Source organism: Pteronotus mesoamericanus, unplaced genomic scaffold (assembly GCF_021234165.1).
Source record: "Pteronotus mesoamericanus isolate MK-2021 breed Mesoamerican mustached bat unplaced genomic scaffold, CSHL_Meso_final contig_164, whole genome shotgun sequence".
Lineage (NCBI taxonomy): Eukaryota > Metazoa > Chordata > Mammalia > Chiroptera > Mormoopidae > Pteronotus > Pteronotus mesoamericanus.
Genome location: NW_026555065.1, coordinates 26,204,766 through 26,225,161, shown reverse-complemented (window position 1 = coordinate 26,225,161; position 20,396 = coordinate 26,204,766). Strand labels below are relative to the sequence as shown.

Below are 20,396 nucleotides of genomic sequence, written 5' to 3'. Positions count from 1 at the left end.
ATAATTCAGCACGGGGATCCTAGCATCTGTTCTCTCCCCAGAGCCACCCACCCCAGACTCTCCCCAAGCAGTTCTAGTCTACTCTGCCCTCCCTCTGCCAGAGACAAGAGTAAGTAGCTGCAAATGGAATTTTGTTCATTGGCCCTTAAAAGGTTCCCTGTGTCTCTAGCCATCTCTCCCTGGCATACAGAAACCCTACTACTTTTCACAGCTGAATGTTATCTGGGTTCCTTTCTAGCTCTGGTGCTGTAGGCTGAGGAGCCCAGCTTGGGGTTTAGGCCCCACACTTCTTAGGGGAAATCCCCCCGGCCACTGAAATATCCCTCAAGAACTTTAATTGCCTCCCATGGGAGCCCAGCCAGACCTCTCACACCTCTTCTGCACTCCCTACCAGTCTCATTGTGGTTAAGTGGTTTCTTCTCTTTGTCTGTGGTCATAGGCTTCTCTCTAGCTAGTGTTTCGTTGTCTATTCAGGATGATTTCACTAAAATTTGTGATTCCAGTTTTGTCCTGGGAGGTTAGTGTAACTTCCACTTACTCCTCTGCCATCTTAGAGTCATCAACAAGTATTTGATTAATTAGGCTCTCTGTTCCCTTCTCCCTCTCTTCTCCTTTTGGTATACCCATTATTCTTATATTGCCTTTCTGAGGAAGTCACATAGTTCTTGCAGAGTTCTTTGTTTTCATTTTTTTTTTCCTCTCAAGTCTCTCTCTTTTTTCATCTTCATCATTTCTAGATTTCTCTCTTCAATGTCACTAACTCTTTCTCCAATTTGGCCAGCTCTGTTTCCTAAGCTTGCTAGTTCCTTCTTCATCTCTTTTATTGAGTTCTGTTTCTCTAGAATTTCTACTTGGTTATTTTTTAAAGTTTCAATCTCTCTGATAATGTGTTCATTTTGTTTATTGATTTTATTTCTGAGTTCATTAAACTCCCTATCTGTGTTTTCTTGTATCTTTTTGAGTTTTTTCAGAACTGCAATCTTGAATACTGTGTCATTTAAATCACACACTTCTGTCTTTAAGTTTATTTTCTGAAGATTTTTCTTTTTGTTTCTGAGTTGCCTCATTATCTTGGTTATTTTAAGTAGTTAATGGATTCCATCTGTGTCTAGGCATCTATGACAATTAGATTATTAAGAGTGGTATTCCCTGTCAGTTGATAAGAAGTCTTTCTTTTGTTTTCCATTTGGTGGCACTGAAGCACAGGGTCCTTAGTTTTTCTTGCACTGCTTTGGTTTCTGCAATCTCTGAGGGTGGTGTAAAATGCCCTTTATAGTCCTGTAAGATGGGCATCCCCGTTGTAACCCAAGAGCCTTGGTCTCAGAGCCCCATCCCCATGGGGAAATGTGCTGGGCATTGGTATTCTGAGCTATCCCCTGCAACCAGATTCTGCTGGCAGCCCAATCACAATGAGTGGAAGTGGGGTAAGCTGGAAGATGTCAACTGTTACCTTTGTAGCTTTGTCTCCTCCCAGTCATGGCAACTTCCAAATGTCAGCCACCTCACCTCTATATCTACCCTGTCACAGGGATCAGCGGCAGCATGTGCCTACCGTTCATGGAAAAGAATGCCTCTGTTTTTCCAGTTCTTAGTGTTGTAGATGGTGTGCTGTGTATTCCTGTACTCACCACGACAGCCTTTTCTGGGGGCTGCTGAAAGCTTGTGGGGGGTGAATGAAGGGGAGTAAGCTCTAGAAGAGTGAGGGAAAATGGCCAGACTCCTCAACCTTATTTTTCTGTCTGGCAATGGAAGCCACCAGACAACCACAGCCACACCTCTACTTTCAGTCTCCACCTGGGCCACTGGGTTCAGCTACAGTACACACCAACCACTCCAGCAAAGCTCACAGTACCTCTTTGCTTCTCTAGGCTCAGAAAGTACAGGCAACAAACTGAATCTTCCCCTTTTGCAAGACTACAATGAACTCCAGGATGTGTCCATCTGTGGTATCATCCTGGCTCTTCTCCCTTCCCTTCTCCCTGGCTCGCTCCCACTCATCCACCCACCTTCAGAAGTTTCAATGTATAGGCCTCTCAGACATGTTTGTGTATTGTGCAGGGAATTATTTTTTGAATTACAGCTGTTTAAATGGTTGTAACTTCAAAGGGAAAGATAGGGGAATCTCACATAGCCATTCCCCTGATGTCACCAATGTTTGCATTCTTGAAGGAAATGGCTGGATTATATTTGTGTCTGTTCAGTGGAGTGATTTTCCATGGTAGATTCTCAAACTTTGTAGTGAGCAATGGAGAAGTTTTGAGATGGAAGGAGGGAAAGAAGGACTAAAACCCAACCTACCATGGAAACCTCTTGTGGCTCTGCATAAAGTTTGGCTCAACCACTGGTGATGTGCCAGATGCTTGGATAAAAGTACTCAATAAAAGTGTATTGCATGAGCAGATTTTGTGAACAATTTGTGTGAGAAATAACTCTCTCTGATTCAAGAGGTGATTTAAAGAGGGAAACTTCTCCTGAATCAGAATGGAGCACTTTGGATGAAAAAACCCAGGGAAGACCTCCCTTGCTGACTGAGTTTAAAATTATTGAAACAAATTGTAGAAGCATGATTGAGAAATATAATTTCCTAAGAATTAAAAAAGAAGAAGAGTGCTCCCAGAAACAGTCATGTTAATGAATTGCAGGTCTTCTATATATCCCCTTTGACCTGAAGTTTTTTGATCATAAGATAACTGGCCCTTGTTCATTTTGGGGGCTGAGCCTACAGGTCTGAGAAAGTGGAAATCTTAAGATTGGCCCAATCAAAGAAGAACATTAACAGTTTAAACATGGACCTTGAAAAGGATATGCAGAGAATAGATGAAGCAAATCAGGAACTTCTTCTAAAAATTCATGAGAAAGAAGAGGAGATTCAGAGGTGAGTGAGGGATTTCATAAAGGAAGCTCACAATCCAAAAAGGGGGGTGGGGAAGGGTGAATAAGAAGAGACAAAACTGAATTTTCCAGCTTGCTCTAGAGACCTATGTCTTGTATAGCAAAAACTTTCTTCTTTATTCTTGGCATTTCTCTTTGGCTTAAACCTTGAAATAGAACAACTTTCAAACAGATTCTTAAAAGACTAGGTGATGTTTACCTAAGTTGAAAGAACATTGGGTACTTGACTTGGGAAGCAGGAAAATCTTAACTTTTCCTACCTTAAAGTGAACCTGATTCTAAGGATCCTGGAAAGAAGGGTTCCACACTTGCGATTTGTATTTATTATCATTGAAATATGCTTAAAACTGATACGTGTTTTATCAGTTCTGAAACTGCCAGTTTCTCACAATGTGTGCTTGTGCCATCCAGGCTAGAAAGTGAGATCACTCAAGCCAGAGACTTGGCAGAAGACGAGGAGTGGGAGAAGGAAAACTGTACCACACTGGAAAGGGAAAGAGCCTTGCAGGAGCTAGAAGAAGAAACAGCCAGACTTGTAAGCAAGAAGTTGGGAAGAGCCATTTGATGAGTTCTATTCCTCATCCTACCCCTCATCAACTGTCAGATAAGCTAGTCCTCCCTTTTGACTTTCAAAGAAGAGTCAACTTAAAAGCCGTGGCAGAATGGGTCCATGCATGGAAGGGGATGTGTGGAGGGCAGGGTTTCTTTGGTAACATTTAGCATTGGTAGCCCTACAGGTAAGCATCTCTATCCCTGGAAATTTAGTGTGTATATATTGACATCAAACCACAGGCTTTTTATCTGACATCATGAAGTAAGACGGAGTTTCCACAGGAAAATATCACTGGGGTGAAAGGGAGAAAAATCAACTGAATGAAGACAGATGGTGGTATGCAGATGAACACTTACACTCTGCTTCTTTCAACAGGAAAGGAAGAATGAGGCTCTGGTCCACAATATAGAAGAACTTCAAAGAAAGGTAGGATAGAGCTCTGTGCTCCCCGGTGTCCCCACACCATCCCCAGTCATCAAAGAGGCAAGAGAGGAAAAATGATGATAGAGAACCAGGTGTCAGGGAGGCCTGTGCTGGGGTGGGTACTACTCCTGCTGCACTCTCCTGAGGCTGAACTTCTGACTCAGGTGCATTGATTCTCCCTGGAAGCCTCGGGTGAAAACAGTGGGTGGGGTCTCCTGGGTTCTTCATTATACCACAAGGAAATGAATTCCAACAGACACTCTGTTGAAGTAATTGACCAGAACCTTTGTGGTGAAAGGTTAATTTTACTTTCAACACAGACTTTTAAAAAATAATTCCTAAGAATTCCATTTTCCTTGTCCAGGCATTCCCTCCACCTCAAATCCAGGTCAGAACACAGCGGGTTTTCTATGATTATCCTACTTTCTGACCCATGCCTTCAACCCTGAGTGACCCAGCATAGGTTAGGTACTCAGGGAAGTACCCCTGTCTTGAGTGGTCTCTAGCTTTGGTAGCTAAGATGAGTGAGAAGATGGAGGTAGAATAAAGATGTTCCCAAGTATCCATCAAGGGATTATTTCCTGGACATTTTTATCAAGGCTAAGTTACTGGGCCCCACATATCAGAAAATATCTTTGTCTTCTATATTTTTAATTAGATATATTTTTTATTTGAAATGTATTTTCTTATTTGAAACCATAGCTTACCAGGAAATTACCTAAGACAACCAAGTATGAAAAAGACAATCTAAAGGGAACGCCAGAAGAGTCAAAGGTAAATGAAAAAAACAATTTTAAATGGGTTTGAGGTATGTGACCAATAAACAAGCCTTCAAGTGGAAACAATTGTCAAAGTTGGGATAATTTCTTTGTAGTTTTAGTCCATGTCAGGCTTAAGCCTGAGACACCAAATGCTGTATTCTCCTCTGCCCTTAATAAGAGATTTTACTCTGAAGCCATATATTTTGTTTTTTGTTCTCTTTCCCATCAGAGAAAGCAGAATACGAATGCACAAATACATGTGCACTAATACTGGAGATAGTTGAAGTCTCTAGTTTAAATTATGGCCCCAGCATTTAATGTGATCGATGCTTGAAGGTGGGCAATTTAATCAGTTTCTGCCATCCTCAGTTTGAATACTGAAAGAAGTTGTATATACAAAATATTCTTTCCCTTTTTTGAAGGGTTAACGTCTTGAAAAGCCACATAATTTTAAAGTAATTATTTAAAAGCCTGACTGAATATATGTATGAATTCATAGAGGCAGAGCTAGGATTTGTAAATCTACTATGTGCTAGACAGGTTACACACCTTGTCATTGATTCCAATCCAGAAAGAATCTATTCAATTGTTCATTCAAATGTTTAGTGACCTCTACCTGTTAAACACATCATACACTGCTTAGCATTTCTGTGATTGCATTCCAGACCTAAGAGTCTGAGCACAACTGCAACCCATCTAATCAAAGATACAAGAAGAATTTGAGACTTATTTTATTCAGAGAGCAGATAAAATTCTTAATTCTCTCTGTATAATTAGTTTTGTTCTTATCTTATATGCTTCTCCTTAGCTTCTTAAACCCACACTTAAGCCCATATTGTATGTATGACACCTCTGAAGATATGGACATACTGAAAATAGAAAATGAAAGAACAGGGAATCACTCCCCTATCTTCTGTTGACCAAATTAGTGTTGACACCCCTCCCCCTCCACACACACACAAAACAGGGAGCCCAAATCTACCAAGTAATCTTGCTTGGCCATACTTACCCAGGAAACGTTTTTTGAAATGTATTTTATTGATTATGCTATCACAGTTGTCCCAGTTTTCCCCCTTTGTCCCTCTCCACCAGGTACCCACATTTCCTCCAGGAATTCTCACCCTTTAGTTCATGTCCATGGGCTCTGCATACAAGTTCTTTGGCTTCTCCATTTCCTATACTATTCTTAACATCCCTTTGTCTATTTTGTACCTACCAATTATGCTTCGTAATCCCTGCACTTTTCCCCCATTCTCCCTCTTCCCCTCCCAATTGATATCCCTCCACATGATCTCCATATCTATGATTCTGTTCCTGTTCTCCTTGTTTGCTTAGTATGTTATTTAGATTCAGTTGTTGATAGTTGTGAATTTGTTGCCATTTTAATGTTCATCGCTTTGATCTTTTCCTTAAATAAGTCTTTTTAACATTTCATGTAATAATGGCTTGGTGATGACGAACTCCATTAGCTTTACCTTGTCTGGGAAGCACTTGTTCTGCCCTTCCATTCTAAATGACACCTTGGCTGCATAGAGTAATCTAGGTCCTTGCTTTTCATCACTTTAAATACTTCTTGCCATTCCCTTCTAGCCTGCCAAGTTCCTTTAGAGAAATCAGCTGACAGTCTTATGGGAACTCCTTTGTAGGTAACTCTCTGCTTTTGCTTGCTGCTTTTAAGATTCTCTCTTTAACTTTAACCTTGGGCATTTTAATTATGAGGTTTCTTGGTGTGGTCCTCTTTGGGTCCATCTTGTTTGGGACTCACTGTGCTTCCAGGACTAGTATGTATATTTCCTTCACCAAATTAGGGAAGTTTTCCTTCATTTTTTCAAATAAGTTTTCAATTTCTTGTTCTTCCTTTTCTCCTTCTGGCACCCCTCTGATCTGGATGTTGGTACATTTGGAGATGTTCCAGAGGCTTTTTAGACTATCCTCATTTTTTGAATTCTTTTTTCTTCTTCCTGTTCTGGTTAAATGCTTATTTCTTCCTTGTGTTCCAAATTGTTGATTTGATTCTTCATCCCTTCCACTGTTGGTTCCCTGTAGATTTATCTTTATTTCTCTTAGTGTAACCTTCATTTATTCCTAGGTCTTTTTTATGTTGTTGCCATACATAATGAGTTCTTTGAGCATCCTGATAACCAGTGTTTTTTTGCATCTTATAGGTTGGTTATCCCTGTTTCATTTAGTTCTTTTTCTGGGGTTATGTCCTGTTATTTCATTTGGGCCAAATTTCTTTGTCTCCTCAATTTGGCAGCCTCCCTGTGTTTGTTTCTGTGTATTAGGTAGAGCCACTTTGACTTCCTGTTTTAGCAGTGTGGCCTACTGCAGAAAAGACACCTATAAATTGTGTGGGGTAGAGCCTTAGGTGATCGCCAGGGCAGGGCAACCTGTTTCACTGCTTTGTGGCCCTGTGTTAGGGAAGGGCTTGGAGAGGGGACAGTGTGGCTTCCTGGCTTCTGGGGGTTTGCCTGGCACTTGCTTTCTTTCCAGTCACTTCGCTTATTCCCTGTATGTGACTTGTACCCTTCCAGCTCTTTTCCTGATGCTGAATTCCAGAGGGATGTGTTCTAAGTGCATGTGAGCCCTTAAACAGAGTATCCTGAAAACCTGGCAGTTTCTTCTACCATCCCAAACCCCATGATTTTTACAGACAGAAGTCATGGAGATTTAATCCTGGCACTGGTACCCTGGGCAGTGTGATCTGGCCTGGGGCTGGGATTGCTAACTCCCAAGGCATCCTTCCCAATATTTGTCCACTACACATGAATGTGGGACCACCCGTTCTGCCACCACCGCCTATCTGTGCCACACCATGTCTCTGCGTGTCTCCACACCCCTCTATCAGTCTCTGCATCTCCACCTCTCTTACCCATCTGGATGAATGTGGCTTCTTCAAATCCTCGGTTGTCAGACTTCCATGCAGCTCAATTTTCTGACAGTTCTGGTTGTTATTTGTTTTGAGGTCTAGTTGTAATTCTTTCTGTGGTTGTGCAAGGAGGCAAAGCATGTTAACCTACACCTCCATCTTGACTGGAAGTCTTATCCAGGAAATTTAATATCAGGAAGAAATTGAATCTAAGACTAAAAAAAAATTATGAAGCCCCTTAACTATTTTTGCCATAAAACTATATCATTCAGGAGTTTTTCTTCCTTCTCCCCAGAACAAGTTTTTCTGGCAGTAAGCTGGCCAGAATCTAGTGGTAACACTTTAGGTCTTAACTATGCTGGCTATATCAGGTGGGCTGAGCTGATAGGCAATAAATAGAGGGTTCCAGGCATTGTCAGAACAATGGCTATTATTTTCTTGGCAGTGATTAACACAGTCCTAAAGAGTTCTAGAGTATTATTAACCATTTGAATCATTCCCTTTTGCCCAGCTGTGTTTTAGAATTATCAGGTGATATCTCTAATTCTATGAAATATATAGCATTTCTTTTGTTTCTCTTCCTTTTGCATGAGAGGATCAGTTCAGTACTTGCTTCAACTCCTTGTGACTCAGACCATTATCTTGAACATATAGCCCCTGGCACATTTGGCTTCTGCACCTGACTGGAGGGGAAAGGAACTGTTGGAAGAGTCCAGATGTGAAATAGTACTGCTTAGGTGAAAATGGGAAGAACAGACTTGAAAATGGAAGGAGGAAAAGATGCAGTCGAGTCCTTTCTATCTACAGAATATATCCCAAATGCATCTATTTCCCTCCTTCTACTGCTACTGTCACTGCTGCCCTTTTGCAAGGTCCCATAACCCCTCACCTAGACACTGAAGTAACCCTCTAACTAGTCTTTCTGCTTCTACTCTTACTCCTAAACACTGAACTTTCCACACATAGGAAAGTCCTCTTTAAAAACACAAGTCAGATCATCTCTTTACCTCTTCAAGCTCTTCCCTGGCTTTTCACTATAATTAGAATAAAGAACTAAACTCTTTCTAGAAACTGCAAGGCCCTACAAAATCTCATCCATGTCTAACATTCTTCACCTAATTTTCTTCCTACCAATCTCCCGTATGTTCTAGTCATATTAACTTCTCCATGTATACCAGATTGTGCTACTTCATAGTCTTGGCCCTTGATGTAACTTCTTCATTGCACATATTTCTTCCAGATATCCATTTTTCTAATATTTATCCCTTAGACATCAGACATCAGCTCAAATATCATCTCATCTATAATAGCTCTTATACCATCACTTGCTTTCATCACATTACTCTGTTTTCATTTCCTTCATAGCATTTATTATTATCATGTTAACTAATTTATGTCCCCCAACTAGAATGTCAGCAGTGTGAGGCAGAGAGCCTATCAATCTATTACCACTGTATCCTTAGTCCCCCCACCCCTAGCTCCTTCCCTGTCATTCCAGCTTAGTGGCAAATAAGGAATAGGCTTTCATCAAATATTTAAGGAAGGAAAAGAGGGAAGAGGAATAAAGGGAGGGAGAAGAGAGTGAGCAATGAATATATAAAAGGAAAATGAAGAGTGAATTTTTTCAAGCTTGATGTTTCTTTTAAGAGAAAAATGCTGAGAAGGAAGCAAGAATTGAAGTTTAGGGGTGAAGGGAGCACTGATGGATGGGAAGAAGTCGGAAGTAGAGAAAAGCAGGCTCACCAGGCAGCTGCAAAGGATGCTGAATGGTTTGGCTCCTCCATCAAAAAGACATCTGAAATCATGCCTAATGTCCTCTAGCCACCTGTGGAACAAACTCAAGACAGCATTTCAGAATGGAATCCTGTATGGTTTTCACTTTGCTGAGTTACCAATCTCCATTCCTTTCTACAGCTTAAGATACAGCAGCTGGAAGCCTCCTGTGCTAACCAAGAGAAGGAGCTGAACAAGGTAACAAAATAAAAGCTACTTCTCCCAAAGGAACGGAAACTAGATCCTCAGTCAGACCCATCTAATATAGTCCTAAGATGACAAAGTTTTAAGGTTCCAGATCCAAACTTCTATGGGGCCAGGGAGGCAATGAAGAGAAAAAAGATGAATACAGTCCCCTAGGTTTACTTCTCTTTAACATTTTACAGGATACATTCCATAATCTATAAATCCAACAAATTAGTATGCATTCTTCTCCCAACTGTTCCCAAATATTTCCCATTGGGGTTTTAAAACACTGCTTGTTTATCCTCAAAAAAAGGAAATGAGTTCATATGTACAGCAAAAACAAATTTAGAACAATTAGAAAACTACATTTAGGGTCTGGGATGAGAAGGAAACAAGGATACTCTTGTTTGCATAGCAGTTTACTGAGAGAAATTTAAGGCTGGATTTTTTTCATCTCAGGTAATGGAAGACTTTGCATTTGTGACCCAGCTCTGTGAAGATCAGGCCCTCTGCATAAAGGTACAACATCTAAGTCAACATTTTGCAAAGGGTTTGCTAAAGTACAGGATGAAATGTACCCGGGCTTTTCAAAGAATACAGCCTGGAACAATTTTAACTTTTCAAGGTGGTACTGCAAAAGGACTTTAGGGTCCTTGAACTCCACCACCAATACCTTTCTATTTCTGTCCTGGTCTCCCAACCTCTGTGCTCTTAAATTAATAAGAAGCACTTTTCCTATTTATTTATAATTCCTATTGCCCCAGAGACCTTCCCAAGAGTAAAATGTAGTGAGAGATCAATGGTTGTGGGTTGGGGGACTAGGAAAGGAGATAAAGTGCCAGTAGGAATACCAAACATTCATGTTACAATGTAATAATTCAAAGTAATCACATGCTTACTGTAGTTAGAAAAAGCCTAAAGATTCTGGTCAGTAATTGTGGTTTCTCTTCTTTCTCTTTGAAGAAGTACCAGGAAACTTTGAGGAAAATAGAAGAAGAATTAGAGATTCGGTTCCTTGAGAAAGAAGTGTGAGCTTTGGCAAACAAAGGAACATCCTGGTTTTAGTGGTAACTCCACCTCAGCCTGGGTCGGAGCAAACAGTTCTCTGACCAGTTCCTAGTTGGAATTGAGTGAGCCCCAATGCCACATGGCTTTCCCCTGTTAGTGATCTGGTTGACCCCCATTAGACTACACCAACTTTACAGTGCAGGTCCTCCCATTTTTCTTAGAATACTTGAGAAACACATCTACCTTTCTAATTTGATCATATTATCAATTATTCAAGGTTATCTTAAGGTCAAGAACATATGCTTTAAAAAGAGTTATTGGTTAGTCACCTTTAATAGTAGGACATTCCTTACATATCACAGAAAATTCCTGAAAACGTACTACCATTCTTACTTCCCCCAAACATATAAGAACTGAACCATATGGGATAAAAATGAAACTAATCTCTAGACACAGATTAAAACTATCATACTATAAAATTCAAGCTATATTAAACTATGAACATTAAAAATTAGAAATGATAAATAAGAGTCAAAATAGTGAGAAACCAAAACCAAAAACTTCACCTCCGTTTCTTGACCCTCTTTAGAAGTCAAATCTAAATTCAATTGAAGATATTTCTATTTATTAAATAGTTTGGAATCATGTGAATCAAGAGAGAGAAACCCAAACTGCATACAGCCTCTCTATAGGCCAAGTACACACTGTGACCTGGGGATAAGGGCACTGGGACTTGGAGACCCTCACCTGTAAAGGATGCCTGCAAGTCTCCCTAAATTCTCCCTGAGCAGTAGGTATGGCTTGACAACTAAGCTAAGTCCTAGAACTGGACCACCCAATAGAACTTTCCCTGCTATACAATAGGTGTCAACTAGTCACCTACTGAGCTGTAACTGAGGAACTAATTATTTTTAATTTTAATTCATTTAAATGTAAATATCTACATGTACCCACTAGCTACAATAGTGGACAATATAGCTTTAAAATCTAAAACTGTTTTTAAATAACCATCTCATAATATGAACGTTTGGGAGTACTTTATCCAATTCCTATTTTGGTTCTTTTCCCCCCAGATCAAAAGTCTTGAACATGAACTCTGAGAGAAAAGATTTTAACAACCAAAATAATAAGGTGAGCACTCCATTCTATCCTCAGTGTCCTTCAGTTTCATTGCCTTTCAAAGGAGTTTCCTGAATACTACAAGCCTCCAAACATACATCAGTCTTCCTGTGTGCATTTTCCAAGAACAGCACCAGACATAATTCCAAGGCATTCCAAACCTAAACAAGCAAAGAGGAAACTAAGGAACAATTGTCTTCACTCTTTTTATAGACACACAAATGATGTGTTCTCAAAGAAAACAGCCTAAGACCTAAGAGAATTCAGAATGGAAGTAAGAAGGAATATTTAATTGAGGGTATGCTCTGCAGAGAGTAGGTCCACACATGGCACATACACAATCCATTCCTTCCATCTCTAACTATCACAGTACTCTTACATGATAATCCCGAAGTGGTGCCGAATCTTTCACAACACAGAGCACCAGCCATTTCTCACCATCTAATCAGAGTTGGTCTGTGAATTAGAACATAGAAAGTCATTGCTTCTTTATGATTCAGCTTCAATGTCTATTCTTATTTAACATCACAATGTCACCCAAATACATGCAAAGGTCAGAAGGAAATAGAATTGGATATAAAGTACCAGGCCTCTTGGCCCACATGGTGCCCAGTAGCAGCAAGTACATAGGACTAAAAGATAAACTTTTGTTGGACTTTGTCTTCAGAATTTATATTGGCTTTAGAGCTAAGGTTAGCATTCACCAGAAATTTTACGTTGTTGAGATAACATAGCTTTTATAATCACAGAAAAGAAGCAAGTATCAATAATTAACCACTGATTGTCCTTGGAGTCATCCAGATGTTTGGATATATGTTAAACAATGTTCACAGTGGCCATGGTTCCCATTGTCTTGAACAGGTTATTCTGGCCCCAAGATTGCTTATCTATCCGGAAAACAAATTCTGAAATTAACCTCTCTAGAGCCATGTTTGGTTCTAGATGTGTCCTGTTATCTACCACCAGTGGCTCATCAAAGTGCTCTCTCTGACCACTTATCAGGGGAAAAATAGAGTTTCCTTTATCAAGATTATCAGTCCCATGGTGATTCTACGATCTATGACGTTTGAGCAATCTCTACTGAGAGGCTACCTGAGCAATCCTCCAGCTGGCAGAGCACTTAATCTTACTCACACTATAGAACCAAATTTGTATCCCAAATTTGTGACCCAGTATGTTTCTCATTCCAATTCCATGAGCCTCACTTCCACAATTTTAAATGATAATAATTCCTCTTCCCCTCCTTTTTTTTAATCTCACAAGGATGTTAAAAGAAAAATGAAATAAATAAGAAAATATTTTAGAAAAGTGATGCCACACTTCTCTAAATTTAGAGTACAGCCTCACCTTCACATTTTACAACTGTTTAAGCTTATCCCTTTGAATAAGTTTGTAAGGTTTTCATAACCTGTAAACTTCTCTAAGGATTACTGATGAAGGAGAAGGTAAGGATGTACTCGGGAAAGCCCAGAATCAGAACACCCGGTCTGCAGGCACACTGACCTTGGGCAACATACTTTACCTTCCTATGACTTTGTTTATTCCTATCAGTATATAAAAGAGATAACATAAAATTATATACATATATAGTTATCTTTGAAAGTTTTACCTTTTTAGGCATATGAAAAAATATGTATGATATTATCTAAATTTAACTAATGGTTCACTGAATATTATTTGACAGTGATGATAGCTTCCAGAAATTGCTAATTTATCAATATCCCATCTTTTTCTACCAGGTTAATTCTCTCCAAAAGAAGGGAATATGGTTCTTTAAAAAGTAAGTAAATATCTTTGAGTACACTTTCTGAGGGTTGTGCTTAGCCATCCTGGCAGAAAGCAAAATGTAGACAAGGAGAACCTGGTATACACACACACTCATAGAGTCAACAAACTAGTGTCACTAATGACTACATTTCTCAGTTCTAAAATTATGACTACTTTGTTCAAAGGAAACTACTAATAGCAACTTTGCAATATTAAAAATCAATGGCCTAGTAGCAATCAGAAACAAGAATCATATCACCTAAAACAAATGTGGTAAATTGTATACTCACTCCTCTTTTTCTTTATCAATTTGAATTAGCTAATATATCTGGTTCCCCAGTAACTTTAGTATATTAGAAATAGGGAGATCTTTTTGTGGTTCATAAGCATGATGAGTGGGTTTTCATGCCATTGTGTGTGATATTCCTCTCTCAAACCTTGTTACAATGTCAGTACATTATCCCTCTGATGTGAAAATACATATATATAGCAAGGGGGAGAGAACTTCTAAATCCAAGCATACCACTGCCTAACAGCAAATAAAGGAGAGAGAAAAATGACTGTGAAAAGGAGATAGCACCTAACACTATCCAGCACATAATAATTGCTCAAAAATACTTGTTAAACTAAATAAGAACTTAAGGTTCAAACAACTGAGAAGATATTACTCCTGAGGGATTAACTGTGATAGCAAAGTAAAATTGGTATTAATGAAGCTCCTGCATTTTCAAGAAAAGGTCAAATTATGTTCAATATAATCTGTTTAAGAAGGCATAAAGAAACATATATTCAAAGTGGTATGGAAAAGGATTTAGAAAAAGAGTTCCATCAAAATGGTTAACATAAAATTAAAGGTCAGCTCCAGTTGTCTTGCAATATTGTTTAAGGGGAATACTCCTTCATACCAGTTAAGTCAAGTATTACTTGTTTTGATATCTCTAAATACAAAGTTCCCAGAACAACTGGAAGAATTTTTCTTAAAACTCCTTGGCTGTCTTTAATATGTACTTTAATACCAGAGCCCAACATAGAATTGCCAATGTGGGATCCCAGAATAAGAGCTGTGTGCCTTGCGGAGAGTTGGTGTCTTGCAGAGAACCTCACTATATCCTGCTAGTCTAGTTTATCACATCAAACTACAAAAGTCTTTCCTCTTGTACTGCTCCTGTGGGGCCACTGGTATATTGGACACTGACTTAAGAAATAAGAAAACTAGATTATTCCTAGGATTTTCCCTGGAAATGTCACCCCACAGATATCATCTCAAAACTTTCTCATGAATATCATATCCAGCTTCAGGGGGAGAGGTGGGAAGAGGTTTGTAAAAGGCTTCTCATTCCAATTCTGACCAAGATGCTATACTAGAAAGGATCCTGGCTCCTGTCACCAAGGTTACCTCTACAGGGAAACTTTAAAAACAGGGGTAGGGGAGAAGGGACTGCTTTTGACTGGTGAGTGTAGGTGGGTAGTAAATTTGTCCTGGGATAGGAGGCAGCCCAACACAGCTGGATAAGGGTAACACAGAAAAAAGAAAGAAATTTACAGGGAAATTTATAAAAATTTATTAGGAAAATTTAAAGGCAATATGAATAAAAGAAGAGAATACCATAGTCATGGATAGGAAGTCTTAGTATCATAAATATATCAATTGTCTCCAAATGATTAAGCGAGTGAATTCAATTCCATACTCCCCAAAAGATTTTTCATGTAACTGAATAAAATGATTCTAAAAAATACTGTATATGAGACTTCCGATTAAGATGGAGGCATAGGTGATGTCTCACCTCTGCACACAACTATAGCAAAAAATACAACTAGACTACAAAACAAAGATCACCCAGAACTGTCAGAAAATCAAGCTGTGTGGAAGTCCAACAACCAGGAATCTAAAGAAGCCACCTTCATCCAGATGTGTAGGAGAGGCGGAAATGAGGAGTGGGGCAAAGATGCAGAGAGGTGTGGAGAGGTATGGAGAGGTGCAGGGAGGTGGACAGGCATGCAGATGTGGAGACAAAAGTGTAAAAAGGCCTGGATACAGGAACAGGCAGTCCCACATTCATGTGAGGAAGATAAAAACATGGGAAAGATACCTCAGGAGCAAGGGATCCCAGCCCCACACCAGACCACCTAGCCGAGGGTTCCAGCACCAGGAAGATAAGTCCCCATAACTTCTGGCTATGAAAATCAGTGAGGGTTGGGGCAGCAGGAGAAACTGCTGGATTCTCAAGAGACTCCTCTTAAAGGACCCACAATGGACTTAGGACTCAGGCAGATACACTGGGATTCAACACCAAGGCAACAGATGGAAGTGCACCAGTGGCACATGGGAGAAAGTGAAGTGCAAGAACTGGAAGACGACTTCCTCCTGGGCAAAACTCCAGAGACCAGGTAGTGGCATTGTCCCCTCTGTGAACCCTCCCCAACACAGGGTGACAGAACAGTGATGCAGATTGCCCCAACCTGGTGATTACCTAAGTCTCCACCCCATACAACTTAACAGGTGCACTTTTCTGCAATCAGCCACACTACTAAGACATGGAGTCAAAGCAGCCCTACCTAATACACAGAAACAAATACAGGGAGGCTGCCAAATTGAGGAGACAAAGAAATATGGCTCAGTTGAAACAACAGAACAAAACTCTGGAAAAAGATTTAAATGAAACTAAGATAAGCAATCTATCAGAAGCAGAGTTCAAAACACTGGCTATCAGGATACTCCAGGAACTCACTGAGTACAGCAACAGAATAAAAAAGACCCGGGAAGAAATGAAGGTTACATTAAGTGAAATAAAGAAAAATCTACAGGGGAATCTACAGTGGAGGGGATGAAGCCCAGAATCAAATCAACAATTTGGAACACAAGGAAGAAATAAGCATTTAACCAGAACAGGAAGAAGAAAAAAGAATTCAAAAAATGAGGATAGTCTAAAAAGCCTCTGGAACATCTCCAAATGTACCAACATCCAGATCAGAGGGGTGCCAGAAGGAGAAAAGGAAGAACAAGAAATTGAAAACTTATTTGAAAAAATGAAGGAAAACTTCCCTAATTTGGTGAAGGAAATATACATACTAGTCCTGGAAGCACAGTGAGTCCCAAACAAGATGGACCCAAAGAGGACCACACCAAGAAACCTCATAATTAAAATGCCCAAGGTTAAAGTTAAAGAGAGAATCTTAAAAGCAGCAAGCAAAAGCAGAGAGTTACCTACAAAGGAGTTCCCATAAGACTGTCAGCTGATTTCTCTAAAGGAACTTGGCAGGCTAGAAGGGAATGGCAAGAAGTATTTAAAGTGATGAAAAGCAAGGACCTAGATTACTCTATGCAGCCAAGGTGTCATTTAGAATGGAAGGGCAGAAAAAGTGCTTCCCAGACAAGGTAAAGCTAATGGAGTTCGTCATCACCAAGCCATTATTACATGAAATGTCAAAAAGACTTATTTAAGAAAAAGACGAAAGCTATGAACATTAAAATGGCAACAAATTCACAACTATCAACAACTGAATCTAAATACCAAATTACAAGGAGAACAGGAACAGAATCATAGATATGGAGATCATGTGGAGGGATATCAATTGAGAGGGGAAGAGGGAGAATGGGGAGAAATGTACAGGGATTAAGAAGCACAAATTGGTAGGTACAAGATAGACAGGAGGGTGTACAAAATAGACAACATAGGTAATGGAGTTGCCAAAGAACTTGTATGCATGACCCATGGACATAAACTAAGGGGGGGATTACTGGAGGGAATGGGGGTACCAGTTGGAGGGAGGCAAAGGGGAAAAATTGGGACAACTGTAATAGCATAATCAATAAAATATATTTTTTAAAAACTAGGAAAAAATAAAATAAAATCAAGCTGGAAAATAATATAAAATAAATAGGAAAAAATGCTGGAAAATAAAATAAAATCAATAGGAAAAAATGCTGTATGTAGAAGAGTAAAGGATCAAAAATAAGTTGGACAACTTTAAAGGAGAGCAAGGAGTGGGGAACCTACCCTTCCAGATATCAGGACTGGAAGAGTAGGAAAATAAAATAAAATAAAATAATATTTTATTCTTGCTTTTCATCACTTTAAATACTTCTTGCCATTCCCTTCTAGCCTGCAAAGTTTCTTTAGAGAAATCAGCTGACAATCTTATGGGAACTCCTTTGTAGGTAACTCTCTGCTTTTGCCTTGCTGCTTTTAAGAGTCTCTTTTTATCTTTAACCTTGGGCATTTTAATTATGAGGTTTCTTAGTGTGGTCCTCTTTGGGTCCATCTTGTTTGAGACTCACTGTGCTTCCAAACAGAAAATAAAATAAAATAAAATCAATAGGAAAAAATGCTGTATGTAGAAGAGTAAAGGATCAAAAACAAGCTGGACAACTTTAAAGAAGAGCAAGGAGTGGGAAACCTACCCTTCCAGATATCAGGATTTGCTATTAAGCTACAGTAATTATGACAATGTAGTATCATCACAGGAATTAGAAAACTAACCACTGAAATAGAACAAAAAGTTCAGAAACAGTATATATGTTGAACTTTGATATGTAACAATGTCTGTATATCAAAAGGGAAAGAGTGAATTTTTCAGTAAATATGGTGAGAAGGAAATGGTTATCCAGATTTTTTAAAAATATGATTAGATTACTACCATATAGTATATACAAAAAGCAAACCCAGATGTTTTAAGGACATAAATGTCAAAAAAAAAAAAAAAGGGCATTAATTATCTACTGTTACATAAAAAATGACTCCAAAACTTAGTGGCTTCAAACAACAAACACTTGTTATTTCAGTTTCTGTGGGTCAGGAATTTGTGAATCACTTAGCTGGGTGGTTCTAGCTCAGGGTCTCTTACAAGCTTACAGCTAAGATGGCCAAAGTTACAGGCATTGGAGGCTTAGCTGGGGATAAAGGATATTTTTGAGGTAGTTTATATACATATCTGGCAAATTTTATTGGTTATTGGCAAGAGGTCTTAGTTGTTCATCACATGGACCTCTCCACAGGACTGATTGCATGTCCTTGCAACATGACAGCTGGTTTCCCCTGAAAAGTAAGGAGGAAGCTGAGACGTCTCTAATATGTAGTCTAGGAAGTCACACACTGTCACTTTCACAATAGTTTATTCTTTTTAAGCAAGTCATTAAGTCCAATCCACACTCGGTTGAAGGGGAATCTCTTGAAGGGAGAAGTATCAAAAAATGTGTGGACATATTTTTAAACTACCATAAACTCTTAATAGAAAATAGTATATTTTTGGCCTTTGGGGAGGACATGATTTTTTTAAACAAGACACAAAAAAGTATTGACTCTAATTAAAGAAAGTGTTGACAAACTAGACTTTCTTAAAATTAGAACTGTTCTTCCACAGTTTAGAGCAAGTGAAAGTTATAGGGTGAAGATAGTAAAATACACATAGTGGAAAAGGATTAAATCCTTTTAATCCTTAAAGGATCACATATAAAGATCTCCTACAATTAATAAGAAAGGCCAAACAATCTAGTAGATAAATGAGCAAGAAGAAACACAGAAGACCAATAAATCTATGAACAGATATTCAGCATCATTATTCATCAGGAAAATGAAAACCAAGACCATAAAGAGACATTACTTTACACCCACCTGATGAGCCAAATTTTAAAATTTTGAGCAACTCAAGTGCTGAAGAGGATGTAGAATCACAGAAACACATGCCATTGAGGTATAATATTGCACCACTGCTTTGTAAAACAATTTTCAGAAACAAAATTAAAAACAAAAAATAAATAAGATAATTGCAGGCAGTGATACATGCTAGAAGAAAATAAAACACAGTAATAGGAGAGAGAGTAACCAGCTGGTAGGCCAGCATATGGGAAGGGGCTGCCTTTGTAAGGGGTTGTTGGGAACAGAGGCAACAATGAGTGGGAGACATCTGCATACCAAGAAGGAGCCAGACATGCATTTACATACGACTTATTATTTTGTTCCTGGTTTTCTAACCTCTGGCTAACAGTTTCTTGGCTTTCTCTTTTCAGGATTTTTCGATACTTCTTTTTCACCACCCTGTTTTTTATCAGACTTCTGGGCTACTTGTTCTTCCATATAAGTTTTATAAATCCAGATGTCCTTATCAACATACTGCCCATGATACTAAGCAGGGGCATCCTGTGGAAGCTAAGATGCTTCCTCTTCCCATCTCTCACGCTTGAGGCGGAGGACATCTTACCTCACTGATCCCCAAGAAATATCCTTGAGCAAAAGAAGCACGTGGTGTCAGTCTAGGAGACGGCGGAGCTTGTGGAGGGAAAAGGCTTTCTTCAGTTTTCCTCTTGAGGTTTGCCTGCTTGATTACCTTTCCTCCCCATACTGTCTTTCCAAGATTGACTTGCCCAATAAAGAGTTCTGTCAATTGATTTCTATGGTTATATGGACAAACTAAAGAGTACAGGACAGTAAACAAACTAGATCATTTTTATAATAATGTCATAGATGCTAAGCAAAGTTAAAATTTATCTATTTGTCTCGTGAATATTAATCTAAGAAACTGGATCCCTGCAATGCAGAAGATTTCTTACTACTTATGTTAGAACTCTTTGGTTGCAAGTGACCCCGTCGCATAAACTAATTTAAAGCCAAAAAAAAATATTAGCTCATGGAACTAAAAATCTGGGGTTCAGGCATGGCTAAATCTAGAAACCTCAAAACAATGTTATTGGGTTGCATCTCCCTCTTCTCTCTTTGAACGGGCATTCTCCTCTTGGTGGCAAGATGTCTTTGGAACATGGGAGGGAGAGATAGATGTATCACACGCATACCTGATGAGCCCTACAATAGAAAAAAAGAGGAGGGAGTGATTCCCCATGCCTATATCCAACTGGTGACATCAGATCCGTGGTTTACACTAGTCTGAGAGGGAGAGCAAGATATATCAAGTACTAAATAAACTGACCATATGTCAGCAAAGCCATTCTTAACTGAAAGACTAAAAGCACATTGTACCCTAGATGAATATTTTAAATAGAAGTAACCAAACAGAAGTAACAAAAAATTAAGAAACTTTCTTAATCTGGTAA

At 39.1% G+C, this 20,396-nt stretch overlaps 1 protein-coding gene and 1 non-coding gene across 2 annotated transcripts in view; both read left to right on the top strand.

Annotated features, from left to right (window-relative positions):
* Positions 1-19,557, top strand: part of TMCO5A (transmembrane and coiled-coil domains 5A) — a 54,895-nt gene extending 35,338 nt beyond the window's left edge. The window contains exons 3-12 of the mRNA XM_054564094.1: positions 2,726-2,875; positions 3,304-3,427; positions 3,821-3,871; positions 4,571-4,642; positions 9,413-9,469; positions 9,917-9,976; positions 10,421-10,485; positions 11,539-11,596; positions 13,324-13,364; positions 19,359-19,557. Of these exons, the coding sequence (XP_054420069.1) occupies positions 2,726-2,875; positions 3,304-3,427; positions 3,821-3,871; positions 4,571-4,642; positions 9,413-9,469; positions 9,917-9,976; positions 10,421-10,485; positions 11,539-11,596; positions 13,324-13,364; positions 19,359-19,557 (877 nt within the window). The remainder of the gene's footprint in view (positions 1-2,725; positions 2,876-3,303; positions 3,428-3,820; positions 3,872-4,570; positions 4,643-9,412; positions 9,470-9,916; positions 9,977-10,420; positions 10,486-11,538; positions 11,597-13,323; positions 13,365-19,358) is intronic.
* Positions 13,719-13,822, top strand: LOC129064478 (small nucleolar RNA U13). The gene has a single exon (XR_008528464.1). It is a non-coding gene; the product is annotated as a small nucleolar RNA U13 (small nucleolar RNA).
* Positions 19,558-20,396: the final 839 nt, after the last annotated feature.